Genomic DNA, 19,827 nt, shown 5'->3' with positions numbered 1-19,827 from the left:
CCCTTTTAATCAGAAATGCTCTTAACCTCATTAAAAGAGCAGTGGCTGTCACAGCAGAACCACTCTGGGTCTTTCCCCACATATCCTTGGTCTTACTTACCACAACTCAAGTGACCTCACCAGTGCTTTCAGGCTTATTCCTCCTTGCCATCTACTCTATTTGGAAGATGAAAAAAAAAAATCTCTGCAAGACTGGCCCAAGCATCATGATGAAGAAAGTATACCCTGGTGCTGCATCTATTTCTTATATCAGACTTCCACTGCGATATTAAAACAAAAAGCAAACAAGACAGGTAGATGCGCGTACAGCACATCAGTAGATGGCAACATGTATAGCATTTCCTCTGGAAAGCAACCTTCTTCAAGCTCATTTCCCCAAACTTCATAGTCGCCACCTCAAGAACCTGGTTTCTTCCTCCTACTGTGCCTTATTCCTTGGTCTGGAAAAGCAGTTCTCCAAAATTAAAGTATCACAGAATTTAGTGAATAAAACATTTTAAAAATAGAGGAGCGAGAGCTCAACTAGCTCTGTTTTGTTCTTATTTTGTTTTTACTAAATTACCTATCCACTAGCCAGGCTTATATTCATTCAAAAAAATGAATAAAGTCTGGTCCTAGTCTCTGCTCAAAGGATGGAAGATGACACAAAAATCTATGCTTACATACAGTGATATAACAGGTTGCTACTTCTGATATATAAAATCTACCAAATTGGAAGGAAAATACATACAAGAGAAATCCCATTTTATCAAATAAAATGATGTACATTAAAGATGTCTGAAAACTCCGAGAAATTACATGTAGACTTAATTGTAGGTTTTTAAACTTTTTTCCTGTATTATAAAACTTGCTCTTCATTTGAGCCAGTAACTCATTCCTTTGAACAAAATTCAAAGCACCAGTAATATTTCAATATAACAAATAATAAACACTTCAAACAGAATTCAACCTATGTTTCCATAGTCAACCCTTCTCTATTCTTATATGGCTATTTCTTTTCCCTATTATCAATCTCTTAGATGCTGCTGCTAATGATAACAGCTGATATATAGCCCAATTTAATATTCATATACATTCACATATAATATTTTATTTAATTTCCACACCCCAAGGCCACTCTGATGATGAGAAATAAGGGTCAAACAAGTTATATAATGGTTCCCAAGGACAAACAGGACAATAAATAAGAAGTCTAATACTTAAATCCTCATCCCCTTGTCTCTAATGCCTCTATACTTTGAGCTCTTTTGGGGGGAGTGATAATATACTCCAGAATCATCTAAGCATATCTCCTAAAAAATGTGAGGTCCAGGGCTAGTCTTAACTATAGGTGGTACAGTAATTATGACACTATCAAGACACAAGCCTCTTGCGAACTGCTACTTTATTCCATTGCAGGTCTCTGAAAACTACCAAATGGAATAAATTAGCAAGCTCCTTTCTTCTGATAAATCAGGTGAGTTCAACTGAAATTTTCAAATTTGGTGGAACAATTCAACAATGATACTGTATGCTTGTTCATCATAGAAATAAAGGAAGTAAAATTTAATTATTTGCTTGGTTTTCATAAAATTTATGGAACAGTACTCAAAGTACTCATATTTTAAATCATCTCTGCAGTACCTGGGAGAGCCACCACTTCACAAACCAGTTCTAGACAAATGCTCATTCTCTTGTTCAGTACCTATTTGATGAGACAATAACAATTAGGTAAACAGCACCATCATTCCCTTTGTCAGCATACAAAACCAATATTCAAGACTCTAGGTTTCTGTTCCTTATCTGAAAAAAGTTAAGTTTTAAAAAGCAGTAAATTCTTACGTGTCTGTACGACATTCCATTTCATCAACACATTATCCATTAATATATTATCTAGGTTGTTTTATCAATGTTGGCTTGAAATGTCAGTTGGGAGAAGCCTAAAATATCAGCAATCTTGTTTTGTTGTCTGGCAACACTTGAAACCCAGAATTTCATTAAATTCACTGCTTGCATTTGGCCACCACTTCTAAAGTAATATTCATTGAAAAACTATGTTTTGCATAATTACTCTTAAATTGCTACAGTATAACTGATATTTCTATAAATTTAGTTACTTTATATAACACTAGCCTCTAGACTAAAATACTTACTCTTTTATGTTTCTGGCATTATTCTTTTCGGAAATGAGTTCAGGGTCAAATCCAAATGACACATCATATAATTTCTTAAGTATCCAACAGCAAAATGAAGTCTGTCTTTAATTAAATACTATTGAATTTCAACAAATAATTCTAGCAACATCTGCCAAATTTCTACAATTTAGAGGAACTCCACCATAAGAGAAAAGACAGTTCCCAATTTACCCTGAAAAATTTTTCTTTGAACTTCAGAAGCACTTATTGTAGTACTAGTTACATTTTCATCTCAATGACACCATTAACAAACAGATCTCAACATGTGGACTGCCTACCCAAAGAGGTACCTCTGTAATACCTAGGAAGGCATAAAATTAGGTAAATTAATTGTTACCCTAAGGATCTTTTTCTTACCCTATTCTCATTTCTACTTTCACTCTTTACCTCTTGTCAAGTACAGTCCATCTAGGCAGGATGGAAACTATAAGTCCTAGAAACATTAAGAAGCAGTAACAGGCAAGGAGAAATAATGAGACACTGGAGGTAAACTGTGGCTGACTTAGTCATCCATGTACAAACATAACTACTCTGCCACATACCTGGGCACCAAGTAGGTACATAACATTCCTTGATAAGTGAATGCTCAGTGTGAGCCAGACAGAAAGCAAGCTTGTGGACTTTCTACTGAAAAATCCTGAAGCAGTATATGGAAAAGAATCTGAAATCAAGGAAGGTTAAATGCAGGAGTGTTTAGGGTAGCTGACTGAGTGATATATTCCATGAGGCCTATTAATCGTTAGAGTTAGTTCTGAGGCAGAGCTTAGGAAGCTGTGGTTCAAATAGTTCTAATATAGGAGGAACATCTATGGTCTGAAACTACAGAGTTAAAACAAGATATATTTAGTGTTAAGAAAGTGACAGTAAACTCATCTTTGTATGGCTATAACCTAAATTTGCAGGTTTCCAAGATTCCATATGTATAAAACAATCTAAATAGAAGTCTAAACAGGCTAGGCTACAGTGGACACCATGTTCAAGGGCCACTTCATAGGTATCCTAGTTAGCTCCCATCACACCAAGTTTCATCACCATTACACAGGTAGAGCTAGCTTGGCTTGTAACTTTTATGATGATGATGATTTTTAACCACAGTAAACCAGATTCTTCTTTCTCTATATCCTCAGAGGAGTAAGATCTAATCCATAGGCCTTTTATTGTTTTCTTATTCTCAGCATCTCTCCTACCACTTTAGACTGTGTACCAGTCATACTAGTTACTGTATTATATCATCTCATCATGCCTTGTAATAAAGCTGGTTTAAGAAACACTAAACTTGCTGGAAGATAAGTTAGGCAGAACTCTTGAAGACATTGGCATAGGAAAAGACTTTATGAACAAATCCTCAGTAGCACAGGAACTAGCGCAAAGAATTAACAAGTGGGATCTCATCTTATTAAAAACCTTCTGTACTGCAAAAGAAACCATCAACAGAACTAAGAGACAACCTACAATGTGGGAAAAGTTTTTACCAGCTGCTCCTCAGACAAAGGACTACTATGTAGTATATATAAAGAACTCAGAATAATCAGCCCCCCCAAATATAAAGACCCAATTCATAAATGGGTATCTGAAATGAACAGACATTTCTCAGACAAAGAAGTAAAAGCAGCAAGTAAGTATATGAAAAAATGTTCCACATCACTGGTCATTCGAGAGATGCAGATGAAAACAACACTGAGATTCCACCTCACCCCACAAAGAATGGCTGCTATCAAGAAATCAGTCAATAACAAATGTTGGTGGGGTTGCAGGGAGAAAGGAACCCTTCTCCATTGTTGGTGGGAGTGCAGACTGGTGCAACCACTATGGAAATCAATATGGAGATATCTCAAAGAGCTGGGACTAGAGGTTCCGTTTGACCCAGCCATCCCTCTGCTGGGTATCTTTCCAAAAGAATTAAAAGAATCATACCATAGTGATATATGCACACCCATGTTTACAGTGGCACAGTTTGTAATAGCTAAAACTTATATTCAGCCCATTTGCCCATCAGTTGTAAACTGGATAAAAAAATGTGGTTTTTCTATAAAATGGAATACTACTCAGGCATTAAAGAATGAGAAATTAGATTCATTCATAGGAAAATGGATACATACTGAGGATATACTCCTAAGTGAAATAAATAAGTCACACATGTATAAATACCAAATAGTTTCTCTGGTGTGAAAAACTGTAATAGTACATAAGATCTTAGTGATATAACTGACCATGTGACATAGGAAGAAAAGTGCTAAAGGTCTAGGGAAAATGGGAAGGGTAGGGAAAGGTAATAAGGGAAAAGAGAAAAAATATGACAAAATGAAAAAATGGAAATAAAGTGTTTGTAAATGGGGAGGGGAAGAGGGGGTGAACGGAGGGCACGGACAAGGGGAAAAAAATGAGAACCAAGACCTGTCATGTAAAGGTACACGATCCCAATAATGAACGTAATTGTACTATATACCTGAAATGTACCAATAATCTCAATAAAAGGAAAAAAATAAAGCTGGTTTAATTTTTCTGTACTGTAAACATAACCTACTACTAAGAGGATGCTTACTATGTGTTACTAGTAACATAGTTACCATGTGTTACTATGACACTGAGCTTGAAGATGCTAAGTACAGTAAATGCTACTAAGGGAAACTTGCTTGAAATTCTTATTACTTTACTGTAGTGGCTCTAAACAAAAACATGCTTGCCTCTCTTTGCACTGCATTACAGATGTGTACAGTGAGTAAGATACCTGGCTAAGGACTATAAAGCTGTTGTAGTATAGGCTATTATTTCTCTTACTCTTCTTAAAAGCATAGCAGAGGTGTGACGGTAGGGAAGAGGGTGGAAGTGCATAATAAATAAATGACCAAAAAGCCTCCTGGGGGCTTTATCATCCACACAGCAGGAGAGGTTATTATTAATGGGCAGGAAGACAGAGAGGTGGCTACACTAGTGGAAAAACCCAAATGGAAGTTATTCAATGTTTCTGAACCTCAACAACAAAAATCAAAAAGAAGCTAGGTGAGCAGGAAAGAAAATACCTTTCCCTAAAGGTCTATTCTGGGGATAAATTACAACATTGTGTCAAATCATTTCAAACACCGTTTGGCCTCTGTTAACCCCTCAATAGATGGTATAGGTTGAGCATCATTAATTCAAAAACTCCAAATGCTTTAAAATTAGAAATACTATAAGCATGGACATGGTTTTGCAAGTGGAAAACTCCACATCTGACCTCATGTGATAGGTCACAGCTAAAATGCAGGTGCACTAAAAATATTCTACATAAAATTAACTTTATGTTATGGATATAAGGTGTATATAAAGTGTAAAATAATTCTATGCCTAGACTTGGGTCCCATCTCAAAGATATCTCATTATGTGTATATATCTATTTTTTTAAATCCAAAACCTGAAACACTTCTGTTCTCAAGCATTTCAGATAAGGAATATTTAACCTGCACCAGTCTAATGATACTGATAATAATACAGTGTTTCTTGCCCAACAGCCTAAGAACAACAAGGATGCCTACAGGGCATGTAACGTAGAAGAAATTTCAACCAAAGCCAAATACTGGGATAATACATGAAGCCAGGCACTGTATTTAGGATTGGGCTTGTGGATAAAATTGATTCCACCTCTCCTTTAGATCATATAAAAGTAATAGATAATGACATCACTTAGATGATATGATGTAGTTTATTTCAAAAGTTTGATCAAAATTACACTGATGTCTAATTTTCCATAAGATATGCATTGACACATAATACAATGGAAGCAGGATCCTCACTGATGGACAAACATCTGCAAGAACCATCTATAAACTACCTGAACTGTTTCTGAAGTGCTGAAAACACTTTCATTTATTCAGTAAATATTCACCAACACCTACTAAGAGCCAAGCACCAAGATAGGGGTGCAGATACAATGGAAACAGACATGGTCCCCAGTCTCAGAAAGCTTGGATGAACACTGCAGGTCATGAGTGCACAGAGCTGTGTCATGTTATCTCCAAGGTCTAGTTCCAAACTTCGTCTAATGGCAAGTTAAATGACAGCACACATGACCACTAAACTTCATGGGCTAAACTATTCTAAAAGCCCTTCTAGCCTACTCCAGAAAACCTCACTGCATCCTCAAGAAAATAATAAACTCTCTGAAGGTTTACAGAAGAAGAAGGTGTTGATATATCTTTTGTTGAAGGTGTTCATATATCGTTTGTTTTCTCTGCCAACTCCAGTACTTGGCAACACTGTGGAGTATTTGTAAAGAAACACAGAGGTAAGTAAATATTATCTAATTTGATGACCTTCAAACATCATTTCATGAAAGATAAGAAAATTCCTATTTAAATTCTTGATGTCTACAGGCCTCCTACAGCTCCCATCCATGCTTGAGTCTTCAGAAAATGGTATCCACTTCTTGGGTTTTGGGGCATCATTCTGAATTTTGATATGGGAAGGTCTGGTGAAACCCCACTTACCTATTGCTCCCTATTCTAAGGAGGATGGAAAAACAAAAGCTTGAATCAGAAATGTACATATAAATGGGAAAATGAGATACTTACTTATTATGAGATATAATTTTCTCAGACTCTTTTTAAGGATTTTGAAAAGAATTCAGAGTGAAAGAGCTATATAGCCTATACTACAATGTTTTACAATCCTTAGTCAGGTCTCTTTCTCACTGTACACATCTGTAATGAAGTGCAAAGAGAGGCAACACCAGGACGCCTGCAACATCAGAAGACTTCAGATTGGAATTCTGTCATTGGAATTCCATCACTTCTCTATAGCTTTACAGGATGTAAATCAAGGACTCAAAAAAGCATGTGTATATTGGCATTATGCAGGGCACATCAATCTCAGAGGATGTAATGGGATAAATTGATGAATGTGTTTAGAAAGAAAAAGATTCTGTGGTTTGAGTATAATGCTGAAACATAGTATGCAGCATCCTCATCTTGAAAGCTCTCCAAGTATATAAATTCTGAGAAGGCCTCTAATAAAGAAATCTGTTTGTACAGAAATGTTCCCAACAGCACTACCTATACTATCTAAAATCTCAAAAAAGCCCAAATGTCATCCACTGAAAAATTCACACACAAAAAAAATATGGTAAATCCACTATACAGTGGCATATTACTCAGTCACATTAAGTAATGAAATATTGTTAGGAACATTTGTATATAAACTTTTGTGTAGTTATGTTTTCAGTTCTCCTGGATATAGAATGAGGAATGGAATTAATGGATCATATCATAACTTGATGTTTAACTCTGCTGAACAATTGCTGAACTGTTCAAAGTGCCTATGTCCTGGTGCAACCTACTAGGATAGGACGAAGGTTTCAATTCTTACACAGTTTCACAAATTCTTGTTTTTTCTTTGTTTTGTCTTTGTATTTTAGCCATCTTAATGGATATAAAATTTTAAAATGTACTTCCTTCTGGTCTTTTTTAATGTGCTAAGTGACCATTTATATATCTTCTACATGACCAACAGAAAAATATCCATTCAGATACTTTTTTCCATTAAAAAAAAAGAAGAAATCTGCTCAACTGACTTAAACCTAACATTCCTCAAAATTATTTGGTCATGGAATCCACCTCATTCCCTGACAAAGTCAGTAGTTGAAAATTTTATCCAGTGCCTATGATGTGGCAGGCAATATCACAGTGATCAAAGGGAAAATAGTTCTGGTCCTCATGGAACCTACATATTTAATGTTTACTGTATCACTGATTGACTGATTGGGCCATTTCAGTGATTGAACCAGAGCCTCATGCATAACAGACAAGTTCTCTACTACTGAGCTAAAAATCTCACAACTTTAATATTTATTTTCAAAGAACTATTTGAGGAACTGGTTCCTCATCGAAGAATTTAATCAGGTATGTCATTCTAATCCAACAAATTCCCCTCTAAATCCTCCGCTCTTTTAATCTTAAAAGGACAAAGATAGCACATACTCTTCATAAAACACTTTGGCTTTGAAAAATAGTCTGGCATAGCCTTCGTAACCTATGTCAATGAACGCCCATGGGCAACTGTATCATTTCTATTTGTCACTGTGTCTGTGTACCTGGCTCATTGTAGGAGATTAATAAGTGTGTTTCTGAATGGTAAATCTTTTCTCTAGCCTCCCCTAAATTCTGATGAGAATGACCAAAGTTAAAATGCTATCTTAGTCTCAGTGGCCAAACTGGATTTGGAGTCCATTCATCAAGTAGTGATCTTATTGTGCAAGCCTACTTTATATGCCACATTCAGATATAGACATTTCTTACCGGATGGTGTTATAAGCTAATATTATTTGCATGTGTTTTAATGACTAAATGTATCTTTCTAACTAAGGCTAATGAGGTGGAGTGTAACCCCTTACAGAGGCACAGCTGTCTCATGGTCTGAACATTCAACTGGGACTGAAGACAAACCCTGAAATTTCTTTTAAAAAATTTAATGCTCAAGGTGTAGGGAAAATGGGAAGGGTAGGGGAAAGGTAATAAGGGAAAAGAAAAAAATATGACAAAATGAAAAAATGGAAATAAAGTGTTTGTAAATGGGGAGGGGAGGAGGGGGTGAAGGGAGGGCACAGACAAGGGGAAAAAAATGAAAACCAAGACCTGTCATATAAAGGTACAAGATCTCAATAATGAATGTAATTGTACTGTACACCTGAAATGAATTCAATAAAAGGAAAAAAATTCAATTCTTCAGTCAGCAAAACAGGGAAATAAGCCTTGGCTAGTCTGCCAACATGGAGTACATTTGAAATTTATAAATAAGATATCAAGAGGCAAAACAATCACTAATTTTGAATTGAACATGAAGAAAATTCAAAAGATTTAGCCCATTTTCAATCTCATACCAAGGAAACACATTGATATTCACACTGCAATATTCTGATTAATAGCAAAAAGAATTTCAAAGAAAAGAAAGGAAGTGTTTATTGTTTTTCAAGTGACTATGCTTGCTGAGCCTCCCCAAAATGTAGAGAATCATCAAAACAAATTAATTTTTCCTGAATTTCACAATGCTTTTATTTTCTTACCTTGTCTTTACACATTTGTGTCAAACTATTAAAAAAAAATCTGATAAACAGAATCAGATTATTTTATGGTATAAACTTTCAAAAGGTAAAGAAAGCACAGAGAGTTAAGAAAGCAAGTAACCCACACTGCTGACTTCTCCTCACTTAAGATCATTATAAGCACTCACAAAGCAGCAATACTGGGCTTTAAAGCTGGACTCTATAATATCTCTTTTACAGAGCCCCAGGGCTATCACTGCAAAGCACAGTGGTCCATTCTAATCCCTGAATAGAGAAGAGGAACAGATCATTAAATTATAATTTCCATGCACAATTGATACAAGTATTTCCTACCAACAGGATTTGTATGAAAGCAAGATCCCAGAATAAAGCTGCTCAGCAGAGAGGATGGCAGTTTAGTGTCTTGTAAATTTGATTTCACTGAAAGCCCTGACACATCATAATAGTGAAATCCTATTTACTGTAGCAAGCAGGATGGATAATGCTATTTATACCTGGTGTACTGTATGCCATCAGCTCACAGCTTTGTACACCATGTTCTCATCTTACCTTAAGGTTAATACTTCTTGACAGCCAACATGGTAAATAGAGCCCCAAATTAAGTGCTGATCCCATGATTTGCAAATCTTTTCTCGAATAGGATGCATTCTCAAACCTCAACCCATAAAAAAGTCTAAGTCTATATCCCTAAAGCCAGATTTAAAAAGCAATTCAAGGTTACTCAAACCACATTTCCCATTTGAAATTTCAGAAAGGTTAACAGAAAAGCCAATGCACTTGGAGGATTTGCTGAATAATGAATTAAGGATAAAAACCCCCCGTCCACTAAACTGTATTGATTTTTTTCCCAGACAATGAAATGGGGTGGGGTATCAAAGTTGCATGCAACCTTTGAAAATATTTAATAATAAACCTGTTTTTGGAAAGTAGGTAAGAGTGCAAAATGGTTCAGTCTTTGCAACTAAGTTATATATTGCTGTGTCAGCTATACTGACAAAATATATGGTGGGAATAAAGCCTTATTACTTTTTCTAACAATATCCACAATGCATTTATTTGAACTATCATTACTCATTAATAAAAAAATTGAGATTAACTCAATGTACATGCTCCAAGCAGCTTTACTAGAATCTATTGCTTGTAGTGATATTACTAGTGACACTGGCTTCTATTGCTTTCAATGTCTAAATCTGTGGGCCAGATTTCTTTCTGCAACTCTCAGTACAGAAACCATAGACAACGTGTCCTGATTTTAACATAAATGAAGGGAACGAGTATCAAAATTCCAAGTGTCAAAGGAATAGTATATCTCTAGGCTGGGAAGTGCAAACCTGCATAACCTACACAGGTATATATACTAGAAAGTTTTGCTTTTAACTACTGTTTAATTTCCCATCTCAAACTGCAAGACCAAAATGAGTTACCACTGTGACCTAAAACTGTCAAATGGTTCAGTGTTTAGAAAGCACTTTGGGGAAGGGGGATCCAAGTGTTTTTTTTTAAATCCTATACTCTAGTATTATCTTCACACCCGAACTCCCCCAAAATGATTGTTTATATTTCAGTATCTTAGAAGGCACTGGCACAACTGTGATTTTATCTTGTCGTACACCAAGTTTACCTACTGAAATATTTTACAGTGACAGACTGTTTTATAGCAAAAATACACAATTTCTTGCTATAAGGAATATACTGGATTGACAAAAACCTACTCTGTTGTCATTTTGTTTTATTATCATTGATGGTATTACCCCTCATCCTAAGCCTTTCCACAGAGAAACACAGACACTAATTGAAAACGAAGTCAAACTATCAAAAAGTTATTAACACAGATGAGCACAACACATTATGATGTAATAGAGAACGTCACCCATCATAAGACTTGTAAAAACTGCTCATTTATTGTAAGCGTGACCTTAGAATTTAATTAGCAACTCTTTCCAAAGGTGACAAAATAGTGATGTGCTTTTTTTCTTAATGACAAATTATATTTCCCCATTTTCTTTGCACTACTCTCTTTGCCCAGCTTGTGCAATTCACTCCTCTGAATTCTAGAGGGTTTACTGCAATGTATATGCTAAATTCCAGGAGTCTGTAAACTGAGAGCAATACATGCCACATGAACAGACTGATTTGAACATTATAAGTACCTCATTAAGCTCTCTGATATCCTTCAGCTCCTCATGCCAACAGGGCTTTTGTATCTCCCTTCACGCTGTGCCAAACCCCACCATCCCCTAGGAAGGCCAAGAGCAAGTGGATTCAGTAGAGCAAATTAATTCAAGTTTATAATTGAAAAGTTATACATGCAAGGCACACCAATTCTCAAAGAGGTCATGTCCTGGGGGGAAACAGGCCTGCCTGGAATATCCCTGGCGGAATGTGGATTTGATTCTCTTGGACTCCAGCTGAGGTCCTTTAGTTTTCCTCCTCCAGGACCAGCAGACTAGAAAATACCCATTTTTTTAACAAGCATACAAACAACACAGACTCTAATAAAACAACATTTAACTCAATTTAGCAAAGGTAAAAGTCTGATTTCTTTCTGTAAGATAGAATAAGATGACTATCTTATAGAAACATAAAAGTATTAATGAATGAATGAACATTTCAAAAAACTTTTGAAGTACTCAAATGACTTACTCAATTTCTTACTTCAAAGTGGTAAAAAAAAGCACAACTAGATATTAAAATGACTTTCAGGAGTACCAAGTTGTAGTTGCTAAGAAATAAGACCTTATTTATTCTCATTTGATCACTTTTCTGGGAAGTATCAAATCTTGAGGGGGAAACTGTATTTTTTAATGCTTAACACTTTCAGCTTATTAGGTAATAATAATCAAGTTATATCACTTAGGTATAACATTCTAAAAAATTGTATTAGAAGCCAGTGACTAACTTTCCATTCAGAGAAAACTACTATCAACAGGACTTAAGTACAGAACTAAAAACTGATACATATTAAAGACAGTACTGAGAGTTGAAAGGTTAGGAGATAAAGTTGTCTCAAATCCTATTCTATCACATTTTGGCTACATATTTTTGGGCCAGTTACTTAAGTCTTGGGATCTTCACCTAAACAACAGAATGAGACAGCCTCACGAGATTGTGAGAAAAACACAATTTACCATGCAAAATGTCTAATACACTGTAAATGCCCAATAAACATCACTATTAGCTACTGAAATAACTGATTCTACATTATCAAAGTACTCAAAGTTAAACTTGATCTTCACATAAAAACTTAAACTAATAAAAAATAAACATGTTGGATATATTTTAAAACTACATATGTGTAGATGTAACTTTATGGTAATAGCTTAGTAAATCTAAGATTCATTCACTGTATTCCTATGGTATTATGTATGAACTGCAGAAAATACAGAAATAAGAAAATGAACTGTGCTCTCAAGGATTTTAAAAGACAAAAACACACGTAGCTAACCACAGTTATTGTAAATATAACATGCCATCATAAAGAGTTATAAAGTATTATGGGCTTATTTCTCAAGTATACTTTAATGAAGTTGGGGGGAAAAACACCTCAGAATTCCCTGAGGAACTTGTAGAAAACCTTTCAGTCTTCTCTTTGAAGGTTGCTCTTGGCTTTGTTTTACCAAATAGCTGACCAAAAATCAGTGTTCTTCAGATCTCTTACACTAACAAGTAAAAATTAAAACTCTCCAAGTTGTTTCATGCCACACACCTAAGTGTGACACTTCTAATGTTTTTAAAGGTAAAAATAAAAAGAGTTTACTTTCATGTATGGGGCAATGCTGTTTGAGAAGTTAGCAACATATGACTAACTAGGAAATAAGAATTTGCAAAACTTTTCAAATGACTTTGACCTTCCAGTAACAAGTTACTAGTTTAGAATACCAATTCTAAGTAGATAAAAATGGTATCTAGTTAAATTATACTTATTACACCTTAGAAATTAGTCACAAGAGAAAACGATCTCAGCCAATATAATAACCAAAGAAGAAAGCTGTGTTGATACACGAAAATTACCTAATTGATGGTTTACTGAAATAGATCCAAGAAGAAAACCAATATGTATTACAGAACTGAGTATCCTTTTTATGCTTAGCAAAATTTAATTCATACTTGCAAAAGAAATTTGCATCAAACCAATGGAGATGGATAGTAGAAGTAATATAATTAAGCCATCAAAAAGTAACAAAGTACATGAGTAATGTGTTTGTTGATCTTGTCGATGGGCAGGAAGTAAGATTATCTCAGTGATCACCCTTAGAATGATTCCATGTAAGACTTGCTGATGTCTCCCTTTCTCCATCAATGATATGTCACTGATATGGACTTGAAGCCTTTAGCATTTCATTTGAGAGTCTATATCTACTTTTAGCTTAAACCACAGCAACTTGATTTTCATAGTAAGTGGATAACCCTGCAAGTTAATACTATTTTTCCCTCTTACACCATACACTGTACTATCAGATCCATCACTCTAACACAAAGTATGTCCAGAAATCCTCATAAAAATGGCTAAGCATTATACCTTTAATGTCATACAAATATAAGACAAAAAATTCTTTATATTCTTTTGGAGTATGTCTAGAAGATGCAGCACAGTTAGAAAATTAATTATCTAAAATATCCCTACATGATATTCAATGGGAAAAAAGTCAGCTTAGGTACTATAGGAAAACCAATAAGAGATAAATAAATACAAGATTTTGTAGAAATGGATAGAAGACATGAGGAAGCTCAATAACATTAGAGTAATTTTATGATTATTAAGATTTTGTACACAAGGAAGTTGCCATTTGATCATGGCAACAACTCATATTTGTTAAATCCTTGGCAGTTTTCAAGAAGCTTTTATAAACATTTTATGTCGTCAACTTAAAACCCACAAAAGTAGGGAACAGAGTATTATTCACATTTTACAGATGAAGAACTCCAGATATCAACAGATTAAGTGTCAAAACTGGGACTCTTAGTCTAACACTTTTTCTACCATATTACTAAATATGGGGTTAACTAATCATAGCATGATCATTCCAACTGAGGATTATAAGCTCACTGGTATTTCTCAGTTTTCAGTTTAAATTTACAAGTTACCACTTTTAAGCCTAATCTTTAAAAGTGGAAAAAAAAAATCTTACATAAAAATACACTAATCACAATGACTAGGTCTCACTATACTGTATATATTGGATCTTCTACTACTTTTCTATTTTATGCCAAAAACAATTCTTTACTTGGTGAGCAAATGAGCTTAATCTGTCACAAACATATCCTCTTAGTCCTTTGTAAAAATTACTGAATTGTCTCACTGAAATTGATAGATTCATGAGAAATGCCTTTTCTCATACTCTACAGTGTTATCAGCGGTGAATTCATAAGGTACCTAACAGTAAAACTTGATAGCAAAGAAAACTATCACCAGGTGGGAACAAAGTGGGTGCTAGGTAAATCATCTCAGGACTGTGGAAGTACACAAGTAAACTTACAGATACTACAAAATGAGTAGATTCATGGTCACTATTAAAGATGATTTATGAGTACTAGCTCATTTTAACAAGTTAGTGGGGTAAGTACCATTATATCTTCATCCTACAGCTAAAAAAACCAAGAGATGAAATAAGTTGGTCCCAGATAAGACAGCAGGTACATACCACTTTAGGAATTTTAATGTAAGCCAGCCTTTGGTCTAAATGAGACATCTACAGACTATTACTTGTGGGTCAGATCAAGACCAACACCTGTTTTTATATATGAATAAACGAAAAAAATATTTTTAAAAATTTCTGTGATGTACAAATTATGTAAAATTAAAATTTCAGTATGTACGGGCCAGAGATTTACCTCAGTGGTTCGGTGGCCTGCCTCGCAAGCGCAAGGACCTGAGTTCGATCCCCGGTACCACACACAAAAAAAAATTTCAGTATGTACGAAGTCACACGACAGAGAACATGAGAACTACAAAACCTGAAATATTTACTACCTGGCCCTTTACAGAAAATTTGCTGACTTCTGTTCTACAACGTTCTACTTTATGGCTATTCAATATCTACATTTAAATATATAAAGAAAGGCCTCAACCAGCCATACCCTAATCTGTATCTCGGTAATCTTCCTCAACAGAAAATATGTCCTTCTATTTATAAAAGCCATATATCAAGAGTAGTTTTGAGTCTTTCTTTTACTCAGTTTCAAAATCATCAAGCAAAACTGCTTGCTTCTATCTTTAAAATATCCAACCACATGTCATTATCTTCATTGCTAGCACCCTGGCCCAAGTCATCACCAACCTGTTTCTGAACTAACCTTATAAACAATTCCCTCCTGCTTCAACTCTTGCCTAACACAGCTTCCAGACTGTTTCTTTTACAAACCCTCTGGCCTTCCTAAACACTCCTAGCATGCTCCCATCTCAGGGCTTTGACAATGACTTGCCTCCCTATCATATAAGCCTCTTCTCACATATCATCTCATTAGGTATGCCTTCCTTCTCCATTCAACCTCATGCCTACACCCAGGACATGGGATTACCTTTTCCTTGCTAATGTATTGCTCTCCACATAACCAATCCTGCCATTCCACATATATAACTGATATTTATATAAACTTAAGTTTAATGAGAGTAGATGATTAGTTCACTTTCCTTACTAGGATATCACTGTTACTAGACCACACCCTGGCATAAATTAGATGCATAAGTAGACCTCAGCTGAGTGAATGAGAAAATGGTTCCTATTTAAGATGCATGCGGTCTACTGACATAGGGAGATAGGCCAACACATTCAACTTATAAATACTTGCACTGGGCAAGGTTTAATAGTGTATTTGTCATGATTTTCTACTTATCAAATATATTCTAAACCAATCAGACTTTGGAGGTCTCAAACTGAAGGAAAAAAGAGGTCACTCAGTAAGCTTATGGTCTATGCATAAAGTTAATCTAGTCAACAAATCTACTCCATTAACAGGGGTATTGAAGTGGTGTTCAAACTCCATTCTGAAACACAGTCTTCTTTCATGTCTATCTGAATTCCTTCATTATGTCTTTAATTCTAGGTCTATGATGTCTAAGCCCACTATCTTCTCTTCCCCTAAGCCTTAAGTCCCACTATATGGTTCTTATCACCACTTCTGAAGGAGACATTCACTTGTTAGTCATAAATGCAGTGAAGTTTTCACAACAGTAATATATCCTCTAATACAGTACCATTTCTAAGAATGTATTCAAGTTGAGTCTGTGTTTGGAGGAGTTAAGAGTAGCACTCTACTGTCTGACCTAGAGGCAATGTCAGTTACACATTGTATGCATGCATGCATGTAGGTATACACGTATGTAAACATGTGGGTGAGTTCTCAAATAGTAAAATGTATCAATAAACCAGTCACACAACCATAACAAAAATAAACATTCCCAGGACAGTGACCTATTGGACAGCTTCCTTGTTTCCTGACCATTCTTTTTAACTACGAAAAACAGTTACAGTTCTAATTTATTGATTTTTAGATAAATATATGGGAAAGCTGCAAATGTAGTAAGAGAAGAGAATCAATGAGAAGAAACAGCCATACCCTCTCCTCCAGTCTAGCCAGCTGCTCTTTGTAGAATGCATCCTGCTTTTTTATCACTCGGTCTTTCTCTTCCAGCTGCTTAGCCTAAAAAAAGAAATGAGGATATACTATATCAAGAAAAAGCAGCAACAGCAAAGTAAAAGTCAACTATAAATTATATTAGAAGTATACAAAGCTGATGATTTTTGCAATCTATTAGGTCTTTGCCATAGAAAAACATTAATATGATGATGATTGCTGTATTTAAAAGTAAAGAATGAGTCTGCATTGTACTTAAAAAAAGTGTAACAGCTGTGGCCTACTTTGTCCAAATGTGCTTGGAAATTTTAGAATACAGTACATAACAGATTGTTTCATTTAACTTCTCTTTTGAAGAATAATTTCAAGGATTAATATTTTGTACAACCAAACTTTTATTTCATTCTGAGAATAAGATATATGGTCACTAACCTTCTTGAACAAAAAAATGCTTATGTAGTATTTTGTACACAAGCCTTAGTTTGAGAACCTTAAATTACCTGTAGAAATGTATATACAGGTAATTCTATTCCCCATCTAAGAAGAAATAATAGTGGGAGGTGGCACAAAATTTTATAATTATTTGAATAATTTAAAATAACAATAAGTAAAAGTAATTTTAACACTTTCAGTTATGCTACTTCTAAATTATAAGATCTTATTTTACAAGAAAAGCAGTGATATATTTGATTTTTGGAAAAAGAATGTAAATGACTAAGAATGTTTTTCAAGATTAGTAAAACTAAACATTTCTTAAAACTGTTATTGGCATTCTGAATTATGTTTAATTGATCTTCGTTCCTAATAGGAGGGACATCCTTGCATCATCTCGTTAGTAAAAAAATGTAACATATTTTTTGTTAAACAAAAGGTAAATACATATCTGATTACTTCTTGTAATAAGCAAATAAATTTTGGTATTCCACTCCTGTGCACATGCCACATAATTCTGCAAAGTGATCAAGTGCTGCTTAGCTCATTTCAGTGTGTATTCACTCAATCCTCTGCTTAGTTTAGGTGAATCCATTTGCACTTTGGGGGTTGTGTCATTACTTACTTTATCTTCAAAATCCTGAGGCATGTTAAAAACAACAAACAAATAGTTGTTTAATAATGTAGGCATCACTTATTCCTAATATAACAGAGAAGTCAGACAATATCAAAAGTGCAAACCAAAACTGGAAATAGGGGAATAAGAGATATGCAACACGGGATACATTTAAATGTCACTGTGCTCTTAACAAGATTTCAATAAAAGGTTCATGCTACTTAGAAGTGTATGAATAAAAAGAAACAGATACAATATTAAGATTAGATAAAAATAAATTCATATGCAAGAATATAATCAGTGGTTCCTTGGTATAACACCACAAAACCTTACATATTGATGTAGAAAGTTGTTTGTATATGCACATTTGTGCATGCATGGTGCTCAAGATCAAAACCCAGGGCACTGTGCATAATAAATAATAGGCAACCACTTCACCACTGAGCTGCAGACAAAATTTTTGAGAGACAGAACTAAGTGGGAAAATATATCCATGACTATATCTCTAAAAAGAGAAGACATCTTTATACTCAATACATACACACACTTAAAATATAAAGGAAATGAAAAAAAAAAGGGACACACAGACCTCCATAACACAAAAACATCACAAAGTCTAAAGAATAAGCAAATGACAAAAAGCAGAAAAGAAATCCAATATTTAACCATGTGAAGTTAACGTTACATGTTCGCAACAGGGCTGTAATTTATATGCCATGCTGCTGGACAGCTCTGATTTGAATTCTATTGTCTAATGTTAAACAGTTAATCACCAGTGTTCAAGCCACCTGATGGGACAGTCATGCATGTACCACCTGGGGTTCAAGCCAGCAAGAATGTGGTAACATACGAGCATTGAAATAACAAGCTTTACACTTCCCCAATTCCCTTGCCACAAAAAAAAAAGAAAAAGAAAAAAGAAAAACAAATTCAACCACATAGGAAATCAAAGAATGCAAATGTAAATAAGGTTACCTCACTCATCTAATGATTTGACAAAAATATAAGGTTATAACAGTCAATATTGGCAACAATACTAGAAAACAGGTTCTCCTATACACTGCTAGTCAGAAGGCATATTCATATAATCATTTTATACATCAGTTTGATAAAATGTACACAACTGTAAAAACGTACATATGCTTTGGGATCTAAAACTAATTCTAGAGCTTTTCTTAAGGAATTATGTAACTCACATATTCAAAACTTACTAAGCAGAAATGGGAGAAGGCCCTATAAACAGGAAGGATAACAAACCTTCTTAAGGTAGGAAAGAAGGGAGACCAGAAGGATAGTGTATAAAATGGTTACAACATGGTAGTAGGCTTATGGATGGTTTTTATTGTTCTTGCTAATTTATATTTTCAGAAACAACAATAAACTTAACTTTGTAGTCAAGGGACAAAAGAAAGAATTTTTTTTTAATTTTATTGAGTTTATTGGTACATTTTAGGGATACAGTACAGTTACATTCATTGTTGGGATCATGTACCTTTATATGGCAAGTCTTGATTCTCATTTTTTCCCCTTACCTCTGCCCTCCCTTCACCCCTCCTCCCCTCCCCATCTACAAACACTTTATTTTCATCTTTTCATTCTCTCACATCTTTTTCTTTTCCCTTTTTGTTCTTCCCCTACGCATCACACCTTCCCTACACCTTTAGCTCCTTTCTTCAAATTTCTAAATGTCAGTAATCTTATTAGAATCTTATGCATTGTTGCAGAATATTCACACCAGGGAAACTATTTGGTATTTACACATGTGGGACTTATTTATTTCACTTAGGAGTATATCTTCAATATGTATCCATTTTCCTATGAATGAATCTATTCTCTCGCTCTTTATGGCTGAGTAATATTCCATTTTATAGAAAAACCACAACTTCTTTATCCAGTTTCCAACGGATGGGCAAATAGTCTGTTTCCAAGATTTAGACCCTTATCTTTCGCCATGCACTAAATTAAAATCCAAATGGATTAAAGATCTAAATACTTTT

The 19,827-nt window shown here is 34.8% G+C and overlaps 1 protein-coding gene across 2 annotated transcripts in view; it reads right to left on the bottom strand.

Annotated features, from left to right (window-relative positions):
* Nucleotides 1-19,827, bottom strand: part of Chchd3 (coiled-coil-helix-coiled-coil-helix domain containing 3) — a 286,903-nt gene that overhangs the window by 75,272 nt on the left and 191,804 nt on the right. The window contains exons 5-6 of one of the 2 annotated variants that reach the window (XM_010611731.1): nucleotides 17,840-17,854; nucleotides 16,765-16,848 (exon numbers count right to left, since the gene is read on the bottom strand). In XM_010611731.1, the coding sequence (XP_010610033.1) occupies nucleotides 16,765-16,848; nucleotides 17,840-17,854 (99 nt within the window). The remainder of the gene's footprint in view (nucleotides 1-16,764; nucleotides 16,849-17,839; nucleotides 17,855-19,827) is intronic. The other variant, XM_010611732.1, reaches the window with a different exon arrangement.

The sequence above is a fragment of the Fukomys damarensis genome, unplaced genomic scaffold (genome assembly GCF_012274545.1).
Source record: "Fukomys damarensis isolate Sample0158 unplaced genomic scaffold, DMR_v1.0_HiC HiC_scaffold_4, whole genome shotgun sequence".
NCBI lineage: Eukaryota > Metazoa > Chordata > Mammalia > Rodentia > Bathyergidae > Fukomys > Fukomys damarensis.
This window is presented reverse-complemented; position numbering and strand designations above follow the sequence as displayed.